The sequence below is a fragment of the Anomalospiza imberbis genome, chromosome 3 (genome assembly GCF_031753505.1).
Source record: "Anomalospiza imberbis isolate Cuckoo-Finch-1a 21T00152 chromosome 3, ASM3175350v1, whole genome shotgun sequence".
NCBI lineage: Eukaryota > Metazoa > Chordata > Aves > Passeriformes > Viduidae > Anomalospiza > Anomalospiza imberbis.
Window position 1 is genome coordinate 72,856,072 of NC_089683.1, and position 22,601 is coordinate 72,878,672.

A 22,601-nucleotide genomic window follows, 5' to 3' on the forward strand; every position below is an offset into this window, starting at 1 on the left:
CTAAAAGTGAGATTAAAGATATTAAGTGCTTAAGTGCTTTGTGGAACAGAGATTCAGAATAGTTTTAGATGTAAGCAGGTTTGCATTAAACTAGAATTCCAGTTGAAAAGTTCTGTGATATATGGAACTTTATCCTGCAGTTTCATTTGGTGACCCTAACAGTTGCAACAATTTACTAAAATAATATTTTAGTGTACTTCATTAGAGTAAGTTATGCCAAAGTATATTTCATCTTAAATACACATTTGAGAAAAACTTCCTAAGTGAAATTATAGTGGTGTAACACAGTATGGATTAGAAAACCAAGCATTACAATTTAAAAATAACACTTCTCAGTGTGTGAGCTGATATTGATAAAGACTGAGCTGAGACTAGTCATCACTTTAAATATACATGCAGCTATGAATAGTTATCATTAGCAATTACAAACTAGCTTTTAAAACAGTACTAAGCCAGTTCCCATTGTCACAGCAGCAGAAAAGGAAAAGCTGTGCAGGGCACACAGCTCTATTAAAAATAATATTAATATTAAAAAATACATTAAGATACTGCAAGGCATGGACATCGTACGGCAGGAATTAAAGGTAACAGACATGATGAATACCAACACTAACCTAGATCCTCTTGAAAGTGGCATTAAATTATAGAAGTAATAAACTAGTGACAGGATCAAGTTGCAAACAGCATCTACTTCCTAAGAGAAGAAAAAAACATGAATTAAAGATAATTTAATAGCCAGGTAACACCTTACAAATGTACACATTGTGAAGTCTTGCATTACCACAAGTATTTTTAAAGAACCATTTCAAATGTGAAAATGTCAAATTATGAAATTGAAGTCTGATTAGCAGATGTTTGAACAAACTACTTTGCTTTATCTTTAATATTTAGGTGAAACACAGTTCACCTACACACCTAGTAAAGGATGATAAAGAAAAAGCACAAGCTCAAATGTAGTCAGACTGTCCTAGCACATCAAATCAACACAAACACAATTCTAGTGCTTCTCATGAATTTGTGTTACTCATATGTAACCACCACGAGCCAAACCCTGAACAGTATTGCAGGGATGATGACAAAGGTGAAAAATAGGAAAAAACCAGAACACACTGCAATACTGAGATCTTGCCTGGACATTCTCCAGTACTACAGGGAAAGCCCAGCAAATTTTAAGTGACAGAATTATAGCAACTTCTTATGGTACTTGTCATAATTGGGCTTAAGTGACTTTATCACCTATGAGCTCTGTAAAAAAGTACTAGAACTGAGACTATTAAACAGAGAGTATAAAAACATAAAAGGCTTTTTCAAGGAATTAATAATTCCTTGAACAGCCTTACCCCCAGCTCTGCAGACAGAATAAGAATTTTTCCTTTAGCTGTTAAGTCCTTATATAGTGCATCTATTTCTGCATGATACAGCTGTGTTCTCTCTTCTGTTGTCTGAGTTTCTACTGAAAATAGTATGTTCCCCACTCTGTTAAGCAAATGAAAAAGAAAAGGAGGTAAGACATTTTTTGAACAGAACTTGATGCATATCCAGGATAAATTACAAACCTACTACAGTTACACATCACCTTTTTCCTATCATCTTCCTTAAGCAAGAGATCATGTGCATTACTTCCCATTTAATTAAAAATCCCCAAAAATCACTGAATTAAAAATGCTGCATCACATCCTAAGTTTGAAAGAATATATAAAGACCGCCACCTAATCAGAGATGAAGTATTTCCATTAAAGAATACCTGACAAAGATTAGTATTTCACTTAAATTGTGGGTAAAAACCAAGAAATATTAAATTTAAAAATATCTTCACAGATTTAGGATTTTTGTACAGAATGTTGTACGTAGTTTTCTTCATTTCTAAACTACCAAAACAAGATTGTTTTGGTATAAAGCAGTTACAAACTATGGATCCAAACAGACTGAATGACACTGAACAAGTTTGTCCAGAACAAAGCTAGGCTATTTACTGACACCAAAATGTTTTTCTCAAAATAGTGAGGCCATATTTTTAATGCCCTTTCATCATATATAATCCTATGATTTAGAATGTAAAATAAAAAAACCAAGAGATACATTAATATTTTAGCAGAGAAGTTTGGATTCTATGCCACTCATTGAAAGCACACAAATTCTGGGAAAAATACCAATGCATAGAATTTAAGCTTTTTTAAATTAAAGTTTTTATAGTTTGACAGTGCTTATAAGCTTTGGCTTTGCTCATTTTTCAGAAATCAGAATCCATAAAGTGAGACATTTACTGTCTCACCCAGAGAGTGACCCAAAGCCTCCTGATTGTATTCTCACACATTCAGGTACTATTTAAATTTTCACTTGCAGATAGAAGGTCTGCAAACATCTCAAACATAAAAAAGTCAAAATCTGAAAGAGAAGAGAGTGTCTTCTATTCTTAGATCACAGAAATTTCCATTCCATTCAGGACTTCTCCGTCAACACAAAATACAAGGTCTCACAAGAAGAAATGCATTTTGATATGTATAAAGACTGAAGTATTTGTTATTTTTCCCCTTTAGGCATTTTATAGCCTAAGCTGAAAAACAAGGTCTCTTATCACTTTTGTGCTATATGTTTGAGAATCATCTCAGTTCCATCAGTGTTATCCAAATTCCCTTCTTGTTGAAAACACAACAGGAATCAAGCCCTCAAATGAATAAACTTCAGTTATTTACAAAAATGCCACTAGTGAAAAACAAAACCCACTTTATATGAACAGAAATGGCATTTCAGACAATTAATTGCTAACAGTTCATCATTGCTTAATGTACCCTAACCCTTGAAAACAGTGAACGTACTTATCTCCTGTTATTGTAATTGTGAATCCATCGTATTCTTTCCCTTGATCCTTCAGGCTGGGGACTTTTGTGTTCACAGTGAACCCATCTCTGGTTTTACTGTTAAACTGCTTTTAAAAGAAAAAAAAAAGTAATATTAGAGGTAGCAGAGACAGTCTACCTATTGCTTTGAAGCACATAAAATACATGGACTAGAAATGAACGTGGACAAATTTACATAACAGAACAAAGTTACTGTCAGTGGTATTATTTCATTCATCTTTATTTCCTTCTGAATGGAAACCATAAATACTGAATGAGGCCTAGTGGCATTCAACTTTATAACTAAATAGTGAATATAATGCACTGTTTATGAAAAGCCATTGTACAAAGCAGTTCAAGTTGTACAGATTCCTCCCCAAGCTGCATGTTGATGGCAACCTTTTGGTGTGACAATGTAAATGGAAAAGCAGGAATTTGAGACCCCATTTTATGTTTACACTAAGACACACTAAGTGGCTGCATTAGTCCAAGTGTGAATTCCAGAATACAACTCAAAACAAGGGTTTCTTAACTGTGATCCACTTACAATTGATGTTTATCCTCATCAGAAGGAAAATATCTCGAGGTTTAAGAATTTTACAAAACTACAATATCTAAGAGTAACACTGTAGCCAGAGTTGTATAAACCAGGCAAAACTGCTTTTAAGTAAAGCCAAAAGCCCAGCTTTCCACATACAGCATTCACCAGCTACCCAAATAACCAAATTACCTCACTATTAGACAGATACTCATATAGGCACTGATAAAGACTAGTATGCACTAGTGTTTACTCATGCAGTTATTTATATTAACCCAAAACCTGTGACCTAGGGTGTTTTGTTTCAAGAGAATATGCATTTATTTTAAAGGAACAAAAAGCCTCTAATGAGACAGCATTCCACTTTGATACAGTTTGGAATGGGATGCAGGAGACTCAAACCAGACCAAAACGTACAGGTATGGAAACTGGGAAGAATATTTGCTGCCAGTTGAGACATTTACTTTGAAACAATAATGTACAGTCTGCTGTATTTATATATTTTCATAATTTGAGTAACCTGTATTTTTAAAATCCACTGGTAGCATTTTTTCTGTCCTACTAATTAAAAAGTAACCAGATTGCATATTTGTGTGTCAGGAGGGAACACTTAGCTGTCCATCCACCCCAACACCTACTACCTCTTCAGCAAAAACTTTTGTTAAGGTTTGGTTTGTATCCATTTGGCTTCATCCTCAAAGCCAAGAACAAGACAGTAATATAAAAAGGACCTCTTAAATTAGGGTGTCTTCAAAGAACATATATTCACAACACATTTTAAAACCCAGAGAAAAATGTAGTGCTTAAACCACATAGTTCCTCTGCAAAGATAACTGTAGTGCATGAGTGAGCATTAGTATCAAGAACACATCCAAACCCAGACAGTCTGTCAGGAGTATCAGCAAGGCAGCTTCAGAGATCTCTGCTCTATGGCAACCCAGCTGCTTTGCTTAGATACAAAATTCCAGTGTGGACACATAAGATAAGAAAGTAAAGAATTTGTCTCTATTTAGCATAATGGTTTCTTCCCAAATTTTATTCTCTGATTAAAATCCTGTACAATCCTTTAAAAAGGCATACTTTGTATCTTTGTTTCCCCAACCCCCAAATACTTACACCCTAGATGTATGTTCACCCTGGATTAATTTGGAGGAATGGGGGGAAAAGGAGAACAACTTTTACTTAAACCCAGCTCAAGCCTTACTACTCAAGTTGAGATAAGAGTATAAATCATTTTGCAGGTCATATATGCAAAGCCTTTCTACAAAGACCACCAGCAGCAGGAATAAAATCTCTAAGTTTCCTACTCCTTTTCTGCTAAGTCTTCCTAAGCTCAAAAATGTTATCCAGGATTTCATTTTAGCTATCAGTCACAAGGAACAACTATTCCCCCACTTCCCTGTGCCAGCCCCACCACATACTGAGCTGAACAATAAACCTAAAAGTAAAAAGAGCTTCCATATTCCTAACCTTACAGGCACATCAATTTTTTTTTTTTCATTCCTATTATACAGGCACAGAGTGAGCCCACTATGGCAGATCTGACTACAAACCCTCTTGGGTTGAGAAGATTGGCATCAAAGAATTACATTTAACATTTTGGTTTCCCATTATTTTGTTACCAGTTCACAGTTAGGCCAAGCATTTCAAATATGCATCACCCATTCGCACGTATCAAAGGGAAGGTCCAACCCTATATATCCAGATTTGGAGTAACCTGAACTAGTATTTCTGTTACTCATTTTAAGTTTACATACAATGGTTTTATTTTGAGGAACTGAGTATCTCCCAGAACACATTTTATGCTTTTTACCATATATTAAAGTTTTTTTGTAATTTACCTTCATTATAGGAAGAAGATCTTCTACTTTATGTACCTTTTCCAAAGCTTCTCGAACCTCTAGCAGTCCTTTTGGATTATTAGCACTGGAAAAAAATTAAATATGAAATACAACAGTTGAACATATGAAAAATTTCTGGAAATTGACATACCTTTAACCTAATTAGCCATAGTGAAGTAAGTTATTGAAAGTTAATTATTTATTTTCAGAAAATTAGTTCCTTTATACTTGTCGATATGGTCTCCTATAATTCAAAAAGCAATTTTCTGCTAAATCAGCTCAGCTTAATTTTTTTCAGCTTCAAACCTCAATTTCAGTATTCAGATTTATCTTATTCTAATCAACTATTCTGTCTTACTCTTGCTATTGGCCACTTTAAAGCATCAAACAGTGTTTGCATGAGCGTGTGTGGGCAGGGGGGTCTATGTAAGGAAAGATGGAAGTAGAAGAGAGTTAAAGTTAGAAATGTCCTTCACAAAATAGATGCATCTGGGTAGCCTCAAAGGTCAGTAAATATTTCAGATGCAGGCACAGCTGAATCATGAAGAAACCTGTTGCAGTATTGGTCTAAGAATTATTAATTACACTATACCAGATTTTAAGAACAAAATTCTATTAGAAATCACACCACAAATTAGTCTGGTTTAAGGTCAAATGCTACTGGGCTTCCTCTGAACAAACTTCCTATCAACATAGGACAGACTGCCAGTTACTACAGAACTTACATATTTTCAGCAACTATCATAAATTTCTAAAACTTGAACATTTTCAACTGTTATAAGGATTTTCTGTGCTCTCATTTTTTGATATTTAAGTAGTATAATGAGATTGAAAAACAGAACTCAGTATTTAATAAAAGTTACCAGGCCAGAGGAAAATTGGAAGGCTTAAAGCTAAAAGAGTTTTTTAGTTTTTTATGTTATCAGAATACTGAGCCACTGTATTCAGTACAGATGCTCACATCAATTTTCTTATTACCTTTAGTCATATTATTTCATTCAAGATTCTACAACTCTCTTCAGTTCCAGGACAGCATCTACCAATCCATCTACATAACAGATAGTAAAGATTCTCTGCTCATTTAAAACTCCTCGTCAAACACCTGTTTCAATGAAAATTACCTTCCACATCTTTGTTTCCCTTTTTTCCCTCACTTCTTAAGGAATTTATATCAATAGTCAGAGTAACTGTACTTGATTCTACCAGGAAGAAACCAAACATCTTTAATAAATCATATTCTCAAAAAGAATAGAGATCCAATCATGACAGAACCATGGCTACAAATCAGTTTCTAGATATACTATAATTCACAGGTTTTTTTCCTATTAAGTTTCTTTATGTGGCAATGAATACATTTTTCCATTTCCAGTAAGAATTAAAAGAATTATATATGCTAAGGAAACCAGAACTTGCTAAACTAAAAAAAAAAATCTTGCAAACTTTGTGAAATTAATTTTATGTAAAATTCAGATCACTATTACCAGGAGAACAAAGCAGGGGGCAAAAAAACTGTAATTTACCCATGATAAACAAGGATCCTGTCCTTGATAAAATGAAGAATTTTCTCAAAGTATTCCAGGTACCGCATGTTAATGACCTGTCCCCTACAAAGAAAAGAAAAGGTTTTTTCAAGTCTTGTTTTTCAACTCAACATTCCAGGACACAAATATTAGTCATTAATATCTGACACAATTTTATTCACAGTTGCTCTGTATATTAAAGGAATGAACCATGTAGGATTTATCTACGTGGTGAATTGCCAGTCTCCCATTTTAAATATAGATTACATAGTGAACTTGCTCAAAGTCATGTACCATTAGAATTGTTGTTCTCTGATAAACTACATTCCATGCATATTTCTCCATTTTAGTGTGCCTGATTCCAGCAAATCTTATCTATATACGATAATTATCAATTTGTACAAGATATAATCTTCCCTAGACTCATAGATACAACATAACTAGATAAGAACTCTCAATTTGCACATCTAGAGAACCAACATGGTCCAGTTTACATATTTGGCAATATATATGTTGATCTGCTCTGACTGTCCACATGTATTTTTCTTTATTCACCTATGTCCTTCTATATTGAAGTATTTTTGCTTTTAAATCCAACAGTTACAAGTAGTAACTGAAAAAACAAAAACATTAAAAGGTGTTGCTTTTTCCCTTGGACTAGTAAGTTAAAAAAAAATTAAAATGTAGAAATGTGGTAGAAATCTGTTAGGATTATAACCACTCTGAGAGGAAAAATTACATACCATTACTGCATTTGTAGGAGTCGTTCCTCTTCTCCCAGTCTACAAAACAAGATTTTATAAAGCAAGCATTATCGCTCTCTGAGGAAGCAAAACCACTGTCAATCACAGGAAGCTGTGTATACCTAGCTTTTTCTTTCCACTTTAAGGGCTTTTTGTCAGCTCAAGTCCCTGTCTAATGTCTCACTTGACAGCCTCTCACCTTAGGAGGCCTAGTCTCAGGAAACCAGCAATCAGTCCTCAAAAACTGAACAGAATTAGAACACATACACATCTGCACATAGGAAAGGGAGGCAGGGAAAGCGGAAGGATGAAGACAAATCTAGTATACATAGTTTGCCCTTGTTGTACGTCCCATCCTTTCCCATCTGTATTAAAAAAATATCTGTACAACAGGCAGTAGCGTGTCAGCATGAGGAAGTGGATTCTCCTTTAGTGTCATCTTGGAAAACACGTCCAAAGCAGACCTATCTTCTATAAGGCCATCTAGAAGCTGTCGCACCAAGAAAGACTTTTGGTGGGTGGTCAAAAGTGATTTGTGTCTATTCCCACTCTTTATTCTTGTTTAGTAAACACTACCACCAAGAATTCACAAGTTGCAGTGTTCCAGAGTGTCTTTTTTTTTTAATAAGGACATTAAGCATATCATTAATGTTTAGCAGATCACAAATCCTTGCTTTGTCTATGAAAACAACTAAAGCTTTCCAAAACATTTTCTCTACTTTAAATCAAACTTAGTAGCTTTGATCATTTAAGCCAGAAAGGAGATAAGCCAAATTCACCCCTGTCTATAGACCAACAAAGAGACAGATGACACACTTGCATCTTGAGAACATTAAGATCTGAAATCCTATCAACAATTGTGAAATGCAAGATGTTTCTTATGTATGTTTTTAAAAAGGTCCCCAAATTGACACAAAACAAACAAAAAAGGTTTTTGTTTTCTGACACACTTCAAACATTTTGCCATTCTGGAAAAGAAAAAAACCAAATTTTCTCAGCAGACACTGAATGCTAATGTCTCCATGACAAGACTTATTTGACAGGAATCACTGAACAATACTGGACTTCCAATGGAAAGAACTCAAGTAAAGAAAAAGGTTGTGCTAACAGACAAGTAATCCAAGTATTTCTGCCCACAGAAATTCCTGGTGTATAATTCAGATGAAATAAAACCTAGAGAACAGCTTGAGCTCAGCATGACTACATCTTTTACAAATGCTAGAAGATCACCCAACTTCTGTTGCTACACTTCTTGTTTGACTGAACAGCTTTTATTTTAATATACAAAATAACCATGCAAACTGCTATTTGTCAGCCTAAATCTACTGTTACACCTGGCTGTCAGGTAGCCATGCTATTTTAGAAAGAATTCAGCCTTAGTCATATGAGTATGAGAATAACTTTCAAACTATAACCTAACTATAAAACAAAGTATATCTTCCTGAAGGACAGTCAAAAGACCATAAATCCATCTCAGTTATCAAGAAAAGGGTATTAGCTCTGTGCCCTATTAGTGTCTTTAATCAGCATTTTACAAGCTGAGTAACATAAAAAGGAAATTATACAAATGTGCATAATTCTTTAAGAAGAAATTGTAATTTAGAAATCTGTGAAGTAGAACATGCTTCAAAACTAAAATAAATAAAAAAAAAAACCATTACCACTTAATATGTTCATTTATTTTATCCCTCACATCATGTGAAATAATCAGGATGGAGCCAAAAGCAGAAACAAATCACAACAGAAAGCTGATCAAAGAAAGTGGTTATTACTTAAGGCTGAAGAATGACCAAACCGAACAGGTTTCCAGAGTCAAAAAGAATGCAGTCACCATCCAGTACTAAAGTGCAAGCAACTCCTAAGGCAGTGGTATTTAGGCTGCTTCAAATCTACTGTTTCTTCATAAAAGGCAGCAAACCAGTATTTTTCAGAAAACCACCAGTTAGCTATGAAACAAGCACATCCAAAATGCTGATAAGATCCCCAAAAGGCTGAGCCAAACCAAAAAGGTTAGAGCTAGGCTCACTGTGGGTCTACAGTTCTGCATGTTCATGAAGCTTATTACAGACTCCTATAAAATGACCAAAACAGCTGTAATAGTACATGGTCAGTTTTGCCAGCACTCTCTGATGAAAGGAAAACAAGTACCTTGGCCACTGCAAAACAAGAATTCATGACACAGAGATTCTGTACAAGGACATATTTCCGTAGATTAAACATTCAGTATTAGTTTCAGGATGTTAATTAAGTGTTGCTACATGAATGCATTTCTGCCAACACAGATCACCTAGAAGTTAGGCTTTTACTGTGCCATTTAGAAATAAAACCATGAAGAAACAGGTGAAGTATGGAATGCATCTCTGTCTCCAAGTACAGATGGCTGTGGTTTCTGCTGCATTGTACATACAACAAGACAGGAATGCAGCAACAGCAAAGATGGAAAGGAGCTTGGAGCCCAAATGTAACCCTTGGCTTGAGTGAAGAGAGAAGCCTGAACACAAGACTGTTCAAAACGCAGCACATCTTGCAAAGTATATGATCTGCACTGGAGTTCAATGCTGCATTAACCACTCCAAGTAAAGGAGAGGCTGCTAGGGTCCATTCCACAGACTGGAAGGAAGAGTGAGGACAAACCCTCATTAGCTTCTGCTAATCAGAACATCACTATTTTTCTCTGCCTGAAATAATTTGTGAGAAGGCTTTGTTACCCTTATTCTCCTTTTACAGTACAGCTTCTCAAAGAACAAAGAGGTAGACATACATAAAAGTAGAATGACAGATCAAAGATTCAGTATTTCCTAGGAGGGGGTGGATTAAGATGAAACCTGGCTACATATTTACTTACACAAACACTCTGCTCCTGTGATTGACAGTGATGTTGCCATATCGAGTCTATCACACTTGCACTACTTCAAGGGAGGTAGCACTGTCATGACTACAAATACAGAGTTTTGCAGCATGGGAGAAGATGGAACGTACAACAGTGGTTGTATCTTTTAAATTTTACCTTTATTTGGAAATGCAACTGTTACCTTTCACAGGTTCCTTATTTTGTCATTTTTACTTTACTTTGGCCTGCCTTGAAAACAACTACAAGAACTGTTTTTCCTCTTCACTGTAAATCAGTATTAAAGCTAATAGAAAAGCATTGTTTCAATAATGATGCCACCCCTTTTGAGAGGCAGCATTCACAAAAACTACAACTATGATGAACTTAATAAAATTTTTACATTTAAGGTTATTTGGGAAATAAAAACAGCATGTAAAAACATACATATTCTGGATCCTTGTTAGATACTGCTATAACTCAGTTGTACAACTGAAATTCAGGATGAGGAAATCTCATAAGGGAAAACTGTGCACAAATCCCAAATGTTCCATCAGAAATCATAAAACAAATATTCAAGTCAAACAATAAGCACATATACATTCAATGATGTAAAATGCTGTTTCACAAAGAGTTGGGAATTTCTGGTACAACCACTTAGTCTGTGTGGGAATGCTGTTTGGTAAAACTCTCATACCTGATTAAGTTAATGTGATTATTGAAACCTCTGCTAAGGCTCCGGGCAGGCATTTGGTCCAACCAAAGCACAGGCTGGTCAGGGTCAGCTATCCTACAAAGACAAAGGACATCAACATTGGCACACATTTCAATCCATGTAATATTTCTAATAGAGTTTTATTCACAGACAGAACAATTTTAGGCAACAGCTAGAATTCAGAGATTATGGAAAAGAACTTTTCCTGAAACACAGGGATTTTTCTTATAAAAACCATACAACTCAAACATTTGATGTTTCTGGAGTTGAAACTGTTAGTTTTTATTTGCCTTAGCTGCAATGGTTTTTCACAGCTTTGCTTCAACTGGAAAATGCTACTCTGATTTTTTCTCTCCTCTATAGAAGAAGAAAAATGGAGTATTTTCAGAAGTGCACATCTTGTACCTACACCATCCTTTTCTTTTATCAGAACTTTTCTAGTTACAGAATGGCAGCAAGTGTTCATTTTCTTCTCCATGACTGAAGCCCTTTGGTCAGCTGGAGCACTCATCATTACAACAACCAGTCCAGGCTTGCTCTCTGTCCTCTGTGACCATTACCTTCGCCACTTCACAGCAATATCAAACATATCTCTCCACTGCATCAGTCTGGTCTTCCCATTCATCCGAACTTTGGAGTTTGCCCAAGTCCGCTGCACAGCTTGCATTACTTCTAGAGTGGCCAATCCCATTGCTGAGGTGAGGCATGATGACAGAGGTACCAACAACAGAAACAGAAAACCAGTTAGAGCCAAATACTCAGTGCAGCACAGACAGGAAAACTGAAGTGAGAAAGCAATGTATTTACAGGTAAAGAATGGACAACATCGAAAAGTCTGGAAGATCCTGATTTCCAGTGCCCAGCTAGGTCAAGAAAATGCTGACATAATGATTATTTTAAACTTTCTATCTGATTTGAAAGAAACAGAGCATAAAACTAATTTGCAGATAGAAAAGATACAGCATTCAATTATCACATTAGCTCCCTCGTCCCCTCTCAAATGTACAGAACATTTTCAGCATACCTCTATGTATCCTTTTATTTGGAAGAAATCCAGGTGTCTCATACTGCATCATGGAACCCAGATGATCAGCTATGCATATGAGTTCTTGCACATCAGGCTTATAGCTTTCAAAATTCTGAAATAACACATCTCTTACAGAGGAGAAAAACATGCATCAGACATAGCTTGGCTATAAAAGTCCTGAAAGCATTTGGCAAACAAATCTGTGTCTTACAAATCAATACCATTTGTGTGAGAAACACTTAAAGATGGGATAGACAACACTCATTCCTCCTCCAGTCCACTGAACATAGATAGTACGTTGCAGTTACACCCAATGCCACAAATTAATTCAGTCTGACTCAATTCAATGGCAGACCCCCCCCACTTTAAAATAGGCTTAAAAAAAAATTCTCACTTTATATGTGGCTGTAACCCTGGCTGTTCTTCATAATTTTCTATAAGAAAAGGAAGATTTTTGGCCCAGTGATCCTTGAAATTTCCAGGAAGATCTGTATCAGTATTATACTCTGTAAGAGGGGTATCCAAATGTGCATGCAAATATCTAGAATACTCTGGAGGAAAGAAATAAAATTAAATACTGTTTGCATAATCAGTTTACTTATGCCATTACACAAAAACAGTAACCAGGTTATATGCTTGTCAGTTAAATAACACGACTTAAGTAAGTCATTATTTTTAGATAATACAATTTTTCTATTGGCCAATTTCCACAATAGAAATAAGCCTTTTTCAGCTAAGCATCACAACAGTCTACATTTATGTAGAAATGTATATTCCAGTTTTGGACCTAGCTTTTAACTGGATGAACAATAAGTCAGTGTACTTTTTTCTTAACATACATAGTCAACACTGCTCATGAGAATCTACAGTTTTCTCTAGAACGACCATAACTACAAGCAAGCTTGCACTTTTAGAGTCCGTGAAGCATTTAAGAATATCTTAAAAAAACAAAACAAAACAAAACAAAACAAAAAAAAAAAAAAAAACCAAAACAAAACCAAACCAAAAAAACCAATTCCAACTTACCTCGGAGATATTTCACTTTCAGATATTCTGGACTGGCCTTCTGTCCTGGTAAAGGATCATTTAACATAACTTTGGTCTGAGCTTTTATGCCTTCATAAAACTGTCCCATTGCAACATGGCTGAGACCCTTCATGTACTGGCACACTTCATTGTATGGTTCTAGCTGTAGACATCTCTAGGAGATTAAAGGAACAAAGCACCCATAAATCAAGAGACAGAAAGAATATCTTCAAATAATCCAACGTGTCTGGCCAGAATAATGTAATAATCAATAAAGATGCAATAATCAATTAAGATTTATTGATTATTAAGATCCACTTCCATCATTATTTTCTTTCCAATGCTGCTGAGCACTTAAACTGCTAGCAAATGTAAGAAAAAATATTTTCAGTTTTATCAAAAGGGAAAAAAACTGAAAACCCAAACCTTGCTAATGCAAATATGCCTTTGCATACTTTGCTCTAAAAATATTAGCTCAACGTTAGCTGGGTGAAATTAGGCAAAATATACTCCTGACAATATTACAAATAATTTGGGGTTAATTATATAGAAATATATCATTTCTGTCTTCACTACTATTCATCTCTTCACTACTTCCTGCATTAGTACACTTCTATGTTATTCAGCTATTTATTGTAGGTTAAACACACAGCAAATTCTTGTTTATGATTCAGAAATGAATGCTCCAATTCTTCCAGCAATTACATGTCTTTAGAAGAGTATCTCCATCTCAGAAATACCTTTTCAATTACATCACTATCTACAAACTGGGTTCTAGAAGGTGCATATGTAATGATGCACATCAAGTATTCTCCTTGGGATAAGCACAGACTCATTTGGAAAGGCATTTTATTTCATCCCTTGTTTTAAGAGTATGGGCATACAAATAACATCTGCCTTTTTTTGTTCTGTCTCCAAAATAAGGCAATTATTTAATGCCAGCAGAGACAGACAAGATTTTGGCAACATAATTTTTGCAAGCACGATGAATCACAACATATGCAGAATTTTTCAAAAGAAAATACTCTAGAAAAATTAGATAAACATTGTAACTTATTTTCAGATGAAAATTACAGACTAGTACATTTTACCTTCAATCCAATATGAAAAAACCTTAAAGTCAACGTATTAGCAAGAACACAATTATCAGCTTAAAAAGAAAAATAAAACACTTCAGCCAGAGCTTGGTTTTACAAACACATAAGACAGTTAAAAAAGTCACCTTAGTTTTAGCAAGATTACATTTTTAATTACAAATTGTTAAGGTTTATCTTTTAAGGCAGACTTCAGAAAAGAATACTTCTAGTTCAAATGCACACACTCAGAATGAAAAACTTTGAAATACGTCCATTTTATTGCACTTGTTGAATACAAGGCCTTGTTAAAACACTTAAATTTTGTGTATACTTAGGGCCTGCTTACCTTAAAATTCTTTAGTGCTTCATCTAAGCTTCCATGATGATAAAGCATCATTCCTTTGAGCTGCAATGTCTGAACATGATTTTGATTCAGCAGTAAAGCCTTCTGGAAGCTCTCTGTTGCAGCATCGAAGTTGCCAAGCTCTCTAGGTGATTCCAGAATGTGGAAAGTGAAAAATACAGAAGGCAATAGTGACAAAAAACCTACTTGTTAAAGGTGATTTTAAGGTGTCCAAAGGAGATATCATTGAAGAGAAACACAGTACTAAAGGAAAATTTCTAGAGCAAAAGCAGTAATTTTGCAACTATTCTTCTGTGGTAATAACAGAAGAGCTGCACAGAGTCTGTTACTCCCAGAAATATGTACTCTGAAATACAACCCCAGAAGACCACAGATCTTCACAATCCTCAGCAGACATTAAAACTGTAAAAACACATACCTAAGGTATTTCTTCAGAAACTAAAGTAAATAAAACTTCCACACAAAACATTCTTGGAAAAAATTACCTTGGAGAGGTCTTTTTAACTTTTAAGTACAAACATGTTCTTAAAAATTTACCAACTACTTAAATGCTGAGTAAGAAAAAAAGCATATGGTGTTTGAAAACTGAAACTAACTAATTACTCCATGTGCAGGACAGCTGTACATGTAAGCAGACAGTAAAAACAGTCACAGAGAAACTGTCATGAGGAAATTAAAACAGAAATAGTATACAATCTAGTTTATCATAGTTTTTTAATTCAGTAATTCAAACAAGAGCAACTCAAAAAAAAATAAACAAGGTTTACTAGTTTTAAATACATTTGCCAAAAAGAATTTTTAGCAGAACAGTGATTAACCACAGCTCTTTAGTTTCAAATAAATGCTTAAACACCAAAGCCACTACATTTGAAGCATGATTTCATCAGCTACAGCTCATGTTGTATTAACACTTTCTATCATTTAAAAATCATTTAGCACACCTAAAACATATCTTACTGAAAACCGCCATTTAACTAACCATTGAGTCTGTGAGACTCAAAGAGCTACCAGAGACTAAATTAAAAATACAAAGTAAACATAGAAATTATTTACATTGAACATATCCTGACATAGCCACATTAGCTACTGGAGCTACCAAATACCATGTTTGGTTCTGCACAACTTTGTAACAAATGTGTAAAACTTGGAGGGCATTTTAAAGAACACGACCAGATGAAAAAAGGACTTTAAAACTACTTCTGAATATGAGTACCTGTAGGCTTGTCCCAGACTTTTATATGCATCTATGAAGTCTGCCTTCTGCTTCAGAGCTTCTTTGAAGGATTCAATGGCTTCCTACAGAAAGGGAGCAACAGAAAAATTTGTAACTTACTACATTTGTTAAATTTCAGCATCCGCAGTAGTTACTAGCTATGGAATTTACGGCTGTATATCAAAAGCTTTGGAAGGAACAAATAAGGCACGAATTTATTACAAAATCTATGGAGTAAAAATTATTACATAAAAAATGAAATACATAAACATTCTTTACAGTTCTTACAGATTTAGCTGGAATTCTTTTGCCTAATATACAGTGGGAATGAGCACTCCTTCTAGTATTTTATTATAAAATGTATTACAAATGAATTTATTGCAAAATGAATTTATTACAAAATATATAGAGTAAAAATTATTACATAATAAATTAAATACCAAAACATTCTGTACAGTTCTGACAGGTTTAGCTGGAATTCTTTTGTCTAATATGCAGTGGGAATAAGCAATTATTTTAGTATTTTAATAGAGTTCAGCGATTAAATCCCTTTAGTGTTTGCTTTCAAAGCACAATCTGGTCCCAAAGGCAAAGCAGTCTCTCCTTACAGTCTTCCTTCTTCATTCATAATACACCTCTTCAGTTTTGGAGTCCAAAAGACTCCTTCAAATCTGCATTTTGCCTTTAATTGTCCTAATGTATTCTTTGTTATTTCCTCAGTTGGGAACATTCTCTTTAGGGATTACAGAGTAAGTGATCATCCTCACACAACTGTGTGTACTATTGCTGTTGTAAGAAATACAGTGTAATAAAAACAAAAGCTAACAAAATAAGCATGTGGTTAAAGAAATATTCCTCTTCAAAGAATCCGATTAAGAACTCAGCTTTTCAAACTAGAGTGGCTACACAAACTGGAATATTCAAAACTGAGACTTAGAATTAAGGATGGAATAATCAACTACTCTCTATTACTAAGGAATGCCCGAAAAGTATCTTGAAGTCTTCAGTGCAATAAATTAGATGCTGTAAGTAAAGAGTTACTGGTATCTTTAGTCAATTTAGAAATTCTTATTTAGAAAAACTATCAAATATATTCTGAGCACTACAACGTGCACAAAAATACCCATTGAACAAAAACGTAGGACAGCCACCTACAACTATGGGTAGGCTCATATCCTATAGATAAGTTTTAAAACCAAGATTATTATTCCCAAAAGCAGTGATTCAAACAAATCTCTTTTCACTCAAAAATGAACACATCCACCCTCAACCTAAATCTTCAATTTTTAGCAAGCCTTATAAAACCTAACAGATTGCATGCATAGCTTTCCTTTGAAATGCAGCCTGAATCTGACCAGAAGCTAAGGTGTACCTGGGGATGAAAAACCACTCAGTGACAATCTCTCTGAACATGAATATCAGAGAGGGAAGATGCTTCCTTTGAGAAAAGAAATTGGGGGGAAGGAGGTGGTAGTGCAGAAATGTGTTGAAAATGTATCAGAAAGAAGAAAAGGTTGCTTCTATTCTGCTAACTGAGACAGCATTTATTTTTGTTAGCTGCATTTTCACCATCACTTTTTGGTGTCTCTGTTGCCTACAGCAAAAATCAGAAATCCAGACTATTATTTGCAAGTATCTCTTCTTACTGCAAGAAGATACAGACAATAAAAGTTCAATGACAGTCTGATGTTCTCACAGCATACAGTGAGACTGCGGTAAAAAAACACCTGCTTGGATATTTAAAAAGTGAGGAAGTGGACTGCAAAAAAAAAAAAAAAAAAAAAAAAAAGAGAGATTAAAAAAACAGTGCTGGCCTGTCAAAGATAGTGGGCTAAAACTCAGGAGTCCTGGGTTCCTTCCAGATTCTGCATACAACCGTTAATGAACCCCAACCTATTACCAGAGGTTAAAAAAAAAAAGACAGCTTCCACTGCTGGAATCCAGGAATCACACCACTGCATCTTAATTTTTCAAACTGAGGATTTCAGAAAACTTGTATAATTACTCTCCACTGTGGAAAATAGCAGCAGTATCTCTAAATACTTTACAAACAAGAAACAGGGGAAATATTACTACACCTAAAACAGAGAGAAGTTTTGAGTCAAAAAATGGTGAAAACTTAAAGAAGACATGGGATGAACTTACTTCCCTGCTGATTTTAGAAACTGAAGGAGCAAGTATCTTCCCCCGCGTTAGAAATCGGCCTTTCAGAAACAACATATAAATGAAATAAGCATACATAAATGCAAGGCTTTTTCCTTGATTACTCCCTAGCTCGTTCAAGGAAGAGTTTAAAATTATTTTCCTCTTCATCCCTCTCCCCTTCCCAAAACCTAGGAAATCTCCATTTCATTTTGAAATTTTTGAACGTAATCATGTGAATACTAGCAGAGGTGCTAAATACAAATATCTTTCAAAGCACTTCTTAAACATGTCTGTTATCGCTGACCTAATAAGATTCAACAAGACCTGCAGTATTTACATATCATATCATGGAATCTTTTTATTTTGCTTGCACTCTTTTACCTTAAAAATCTTCCTTACGTGAGAGAAAATACATACATCAACACCAATGATATTTCTACTATTTTATGGAAGTACTTCAAATAAAGGGTATTGATCTACATGAACTATTGTTTAATATAGCTTTACCTTCAAAAGTCCTCTGTGAAAGAAGGTTAAGCCTTTATAAAGCATAGCTATTGGCTGATTTTTGTTCAGTTCCAGTGAGCGCTGAAAATCTTCATGGGCTGTTGCATAATCCTATGATAAAGAAAATTTCGGATGACACAGAAAACACCAAACAGATAAAGAGGAATACGTACTTTTATTTCCATAAAAATAAACTTCAGACTTTTGTTTAATATATGAAATCAGTCTCAGGGCTAAGCAGCAATGATTATCAACTACCAATCAGAAGATGAAAGAATGCACAATACACTTCCAACTTGTACAGGAATTGTTGTATAAAACATGGTAAAGGGAAAAACAGCTGGAAGCAAACAGTGAAATCAGAAGAATCAAGCAGGAAATCAGCTATCTAGTATTCACACAATCTTTGAAGATAAAGCTACTTGTTCTACATTAAAGTTTTAAGAACAACACACAGATCACACAGCAAAATGGGATGTTAGCATTTTTGTAGGGGTTTTTTGTTTATTGTGAGAAGTGTTTTTTCTTAAGTATGTAGAAGACTTACTGCCTTGGCCATAAGTATTTTCCTTTTTAGACTGGTGTTTATCGATACTAATTAAATGCAGCTGCAGGTTATAAATCAAGTCAAAATCTTTATCCACATTCGACTCCTCAAACACAAAAGAATCTGAGGTGTGCATGCAAGGTACTTGTCCACTGATTCTTGGCATTAAAAAGATTTACAAATGAAATACTTAGAGAATATCTCTGAACTGTCCAGAAAGCCAGCTGCAGGAGAATTAGGGCTTTTGTTATTATATTGGTTTGGGTTTTTTTAACTAAATACAAAAGAAGTTCTAGAACAAAAGTACAAATAGCACAGAAGTCAACAAAATAATGAACAACATCCCAAACAACCAAAGCTAAAGAGAATCCCCAAAATCCACTAACCTCAGATATGAAGTAAAGGGTACCTCTGTGCCTGTAGAGTCTTGCTGATGGTTGTAGCTGAATAGCTCTGGTGAGATCTGATAATGCTTCACTGATTCGTCCTAGTGGGGACAGTATCTAAAGAGTACAAAACCAAAACAGTTTAGAGTACACAGACTGAATAGACTTGTTTTAGAAGTATGAACATTATTCTTTTCCATGTTCAGCTTTAACAGAGTAATTGTATTTGCTAGAATAGGCTGGAAAGTTCCACTATTAATTTCAGTAATTATGGCTTTTAAACCCCTATGAAAGAGTACATCTGAAAGAATTTTTCTCAAAACTATCAGTGTACATGAACATCACCACATTCACAGAAACCCTGTATTCCAAACTAAAAACAAGTTGGTCAAAGCAAAATACTTAATTTCAAGCCGTTTCAACATATTCAAATGAAAGTGTCATTAAAGTATTCTCCTAAGCCTTATTTGAAAAAAATATTCCCCCAATGGAAAATAGTCCATTTCCAATTATTCAAATGCATTTCACATTTTTAGATCAAGTTTCACAAATGTACTAAGAGATCACGAAAAACATTAAAATTCTGAATATTATGGCAGCTATCATTATACAGCATGCTGACTTTAATATTTATACTTTTGATTTGTCTACAAAGCTCCTTCTTAACATCCATTTTCTGTAATTTAGTTAGCAAAACAAAACTTGATTTTCAAAATAAAAAATATATGTGGGTTGGAATGATTTTTAAATTACATGCACAAATATAAACCTAAAACATTTCATTTTTTAAAAATTTGTTATTTTAACAACTAGTATTCACAGCAGATTTACTAAGGCAACAGAAGGTGCAAACAGTAAGGTTCAAGTGATATTTTGATTAACTTTATAAAAAAACCCTTAAACACAAATAATCTTGTTATATAGGATGTCAAAAACTGAACACTTACACAAAATATATGCCATTCCACTGGCTGGAGTAACTCTATATCGTCTATGTCTTATTTTAAAACTAAATATTCCACAAATTACACTGTTTGAGAGAAAATGCGTATATTTTAAAAGAAAGGAGAATAGAACACCAAGGTTTAGCCATTCAATCTGTTAAGATATAACTGAAAACACTGTATAATTGCAACTTCTCCAAAAGTCTGAGAAGACACAAAAATGCTCACTTCTGCTCGCTGTTCAAATACTTCAGGATGATCTGGTTCTAGACTAATCACCCTACTGAGCTCAAACAGAGCAAGTTCAGCATTTTTCATATCCTGAAAAGGAAAAAAATAAACAAGGTGAACAACTTAGACTAATATACTCTCAAGATGAAGGACAACTAGATTGGCTAAGTGTTTAAAAGTGTGACAGTTTATATTAAAAGCTCTTCACACCTTTGCTAAAAATATCAAGACACATTATTCTGCAAATAGGTGGGAAAAAACACCTGTCTGCCACAAACAGTGAAACTAAACTTTATTTGTACACATCATCTTTGCGGTGTACCTCTAAAAATTTATTAATATAACTCTGTGAATAAATATTAGATTTATAGCTCCAGAGGCACCTTGCTTGGCAGCAAAGCTGGTTCAAGCTCCTACATGAACTCCTGCACACAGGCACACTCACACCCACCAATGTTGTCATCAGCACTGTCTGCAACTTCAGCCAAGTAGTACTGATACATGGGGTGACACCAACAGCACCCTGACTATATAACATTTTAAACTGTCCTCAATGAAGTACATTCTTAATTAATGGGATGGAAGTAGTTACTTCATTAGAAAAAAAAAGTCCAAGTAATTATATAGCACGTTCTGTATTAGATTTCATTGATCTTTTTCTTTTGTCTCCAAGCAATTTTGTGCTTAATATCATCTTTGTGTCTTGAAGGTGTCACTCAAAAACTTTTCCAAAGTGAAGCTGTATCAACCTCTAGCTAAACTGAGAAAACAAACTCACGCTGATGCTAAAAAACAAGCAAATATTAGGGACTTCAAGCTCTTGTCAGCACTCCTAGATAATTAAACATTCTGTACAAAGAAAATTTTCAAGAAGTTATTCAATTATTCATTCTTCTAGAACTCTAGCAACCATTCAACTATGATTCAACTGGCCACAAAGTCCTAGAAGGACCACAGTCTACTCATAAATTTCTCTCTGCTCAAGAAGTTAGTTGAGCAGTAAGTATTGCAAGCAAGTAATTTAACTTTGGAGGTTTTTTTTAACAAATTTAAGGTGGTCTACCTATCAAGAGACATAAACAATCAAAAACCAATGCAAAATCCACTGTATTGGAAGAGCTGACAATGTTCCCAGGCTGCAAAAGACTTTTTCATTTCCAAATGAAATACAGATAAGGAGATTAATTCAGTGGGACTTCATAAACCTGTCTCTCAGAGGCAAGACACTGCCTGTTATTTTAATAGGCAACTCTTTCAAGAAGGTGTGGCTCACAGCCTTATTATCTACCACTCACAACAGTGCCTAACCTTCTCCTTTGGCACACTTATGTCATGCAGCTTTACTTCCACAGTCTCACAAAGCAAAAGTATCCATGGCTTGAGCAGTATGATCTGCTAGACCCCTCTATGCTATACAGTGCACCAGCCAAGGGACAGACTCCTCATGGAAGCAGAACAGCATAAAGACTTTGGGGTGTACTTAACACGTTCTAACCAGTCTAGTTATTCCTATTACAGGCTTTCTTATAGCTCAAACTCAAATAATTCAGTTGGGTATTAATTAAAAAAAAAATATCTACTCACATGTAGTCCTTTTTTTCCGTATGCTATCCCTCGTCCATAAATTGCACTAACCAGCTCTGGTTCTTCCTGTTAAACAAATAAAATATTAATTTGTGGTGTGGGCTTTTTGGTTTTTTTCAATATGTATTTAATTTTAGCTGATCTAAAGTACTAAGCAATGAACAATCACAACTGCCAGGCAAAGAAATTTATTGTATTACAGTCCATACTTTCATATGCTCACAACTTCCAATTCAATTTAATGGAACTGTTCTGGAGTATTTGTCTGGTAAAAAAGCCAAACAGAGAGCAGTTATCATGCCAGTGACCACCTACCAGAAGCTATTACCCAGTGTACATTACAACAGATTAGAATACACAGTATTTATTAGAATACTCTGTTACCCAATCCATTAGCTGCAACCTTACTCTTAATTATGTAATTTCTTCTCTCTCATGTCACTGAACTGATAAGAAACATACAATTTTGCCACTCAAAGCTTATTTTGTATACAATATAAATTTGAGATTTAAAATTTGGGAGCAAGATA

At 34.7% G+C, this 22,601-nt stretch overlaps 1 protein-coding gene across 1 annotated transcript in view; it reads right to left on the bottom strand.

Moving 5' to 3' along the window:
• The window catches only part of TTC13 (tetratricopeptide repeat domain 13), a 39,638-nt gene that overhangs the window by 5,547 nt on the left and 11,490 nt on the right, over positions 1-22,601 (bottom strand). Inside the window, exons 5-20 of the mRNA XM_068185107.1 lie at positions 22,072-22,137; positions 20,485-20,577; positions 19,313-19,429; positions 18,380-18,490; positions 15,728-15,810; positions 14,497-14,638; positions 13,075-13,249; positions 12,443-12,599; positions 12,046-12,176; positions 11,582-11,714; positions 11,004-11,096; positions 6,737-6,820; positions 5,217-5,301; positions 2,817-2,926; positions 1,341-1,476; positions 615-694 (exon numbers count right to left, since the gene is read on the bottom strand). Coding sequence (XP_068041208.1) covers positions 615-694; positions 1,341-1,476; positions 2,817-2,926; positions 5,217-5,301; positions 6,737-6,820; positions 11,004-11,096; positions 11,582-11,714; positions 12,046-12,176; positions 12,443-12,599; positions 13,075-13,249; positions 14,497-14,638; positions 15,728-15,810; positions 18,380-18,490; positions 19,313-19,429; positions 20,485-20,577; positions 22,072-22,137 — 1,796 coding nt within the window. The remainder of the gene's footprint in view (positions 1-614; positions 695-1,340; positions 1,477-2,816; positions 2,927-5,216; positions 5,302-6,736; positions 6,821-11,003; positions 11,097-11,581; positions 11,715-12,045; positions 12,177-12,442; positions 12,600-13,074; positions 13,250-14,496; positions 14,639-15,727; positions 15,811-18,379; positions 18,491-19,312; positions 19,430-20,484; positions 20,578-22,071; positions 22,138-22,601) is intronic.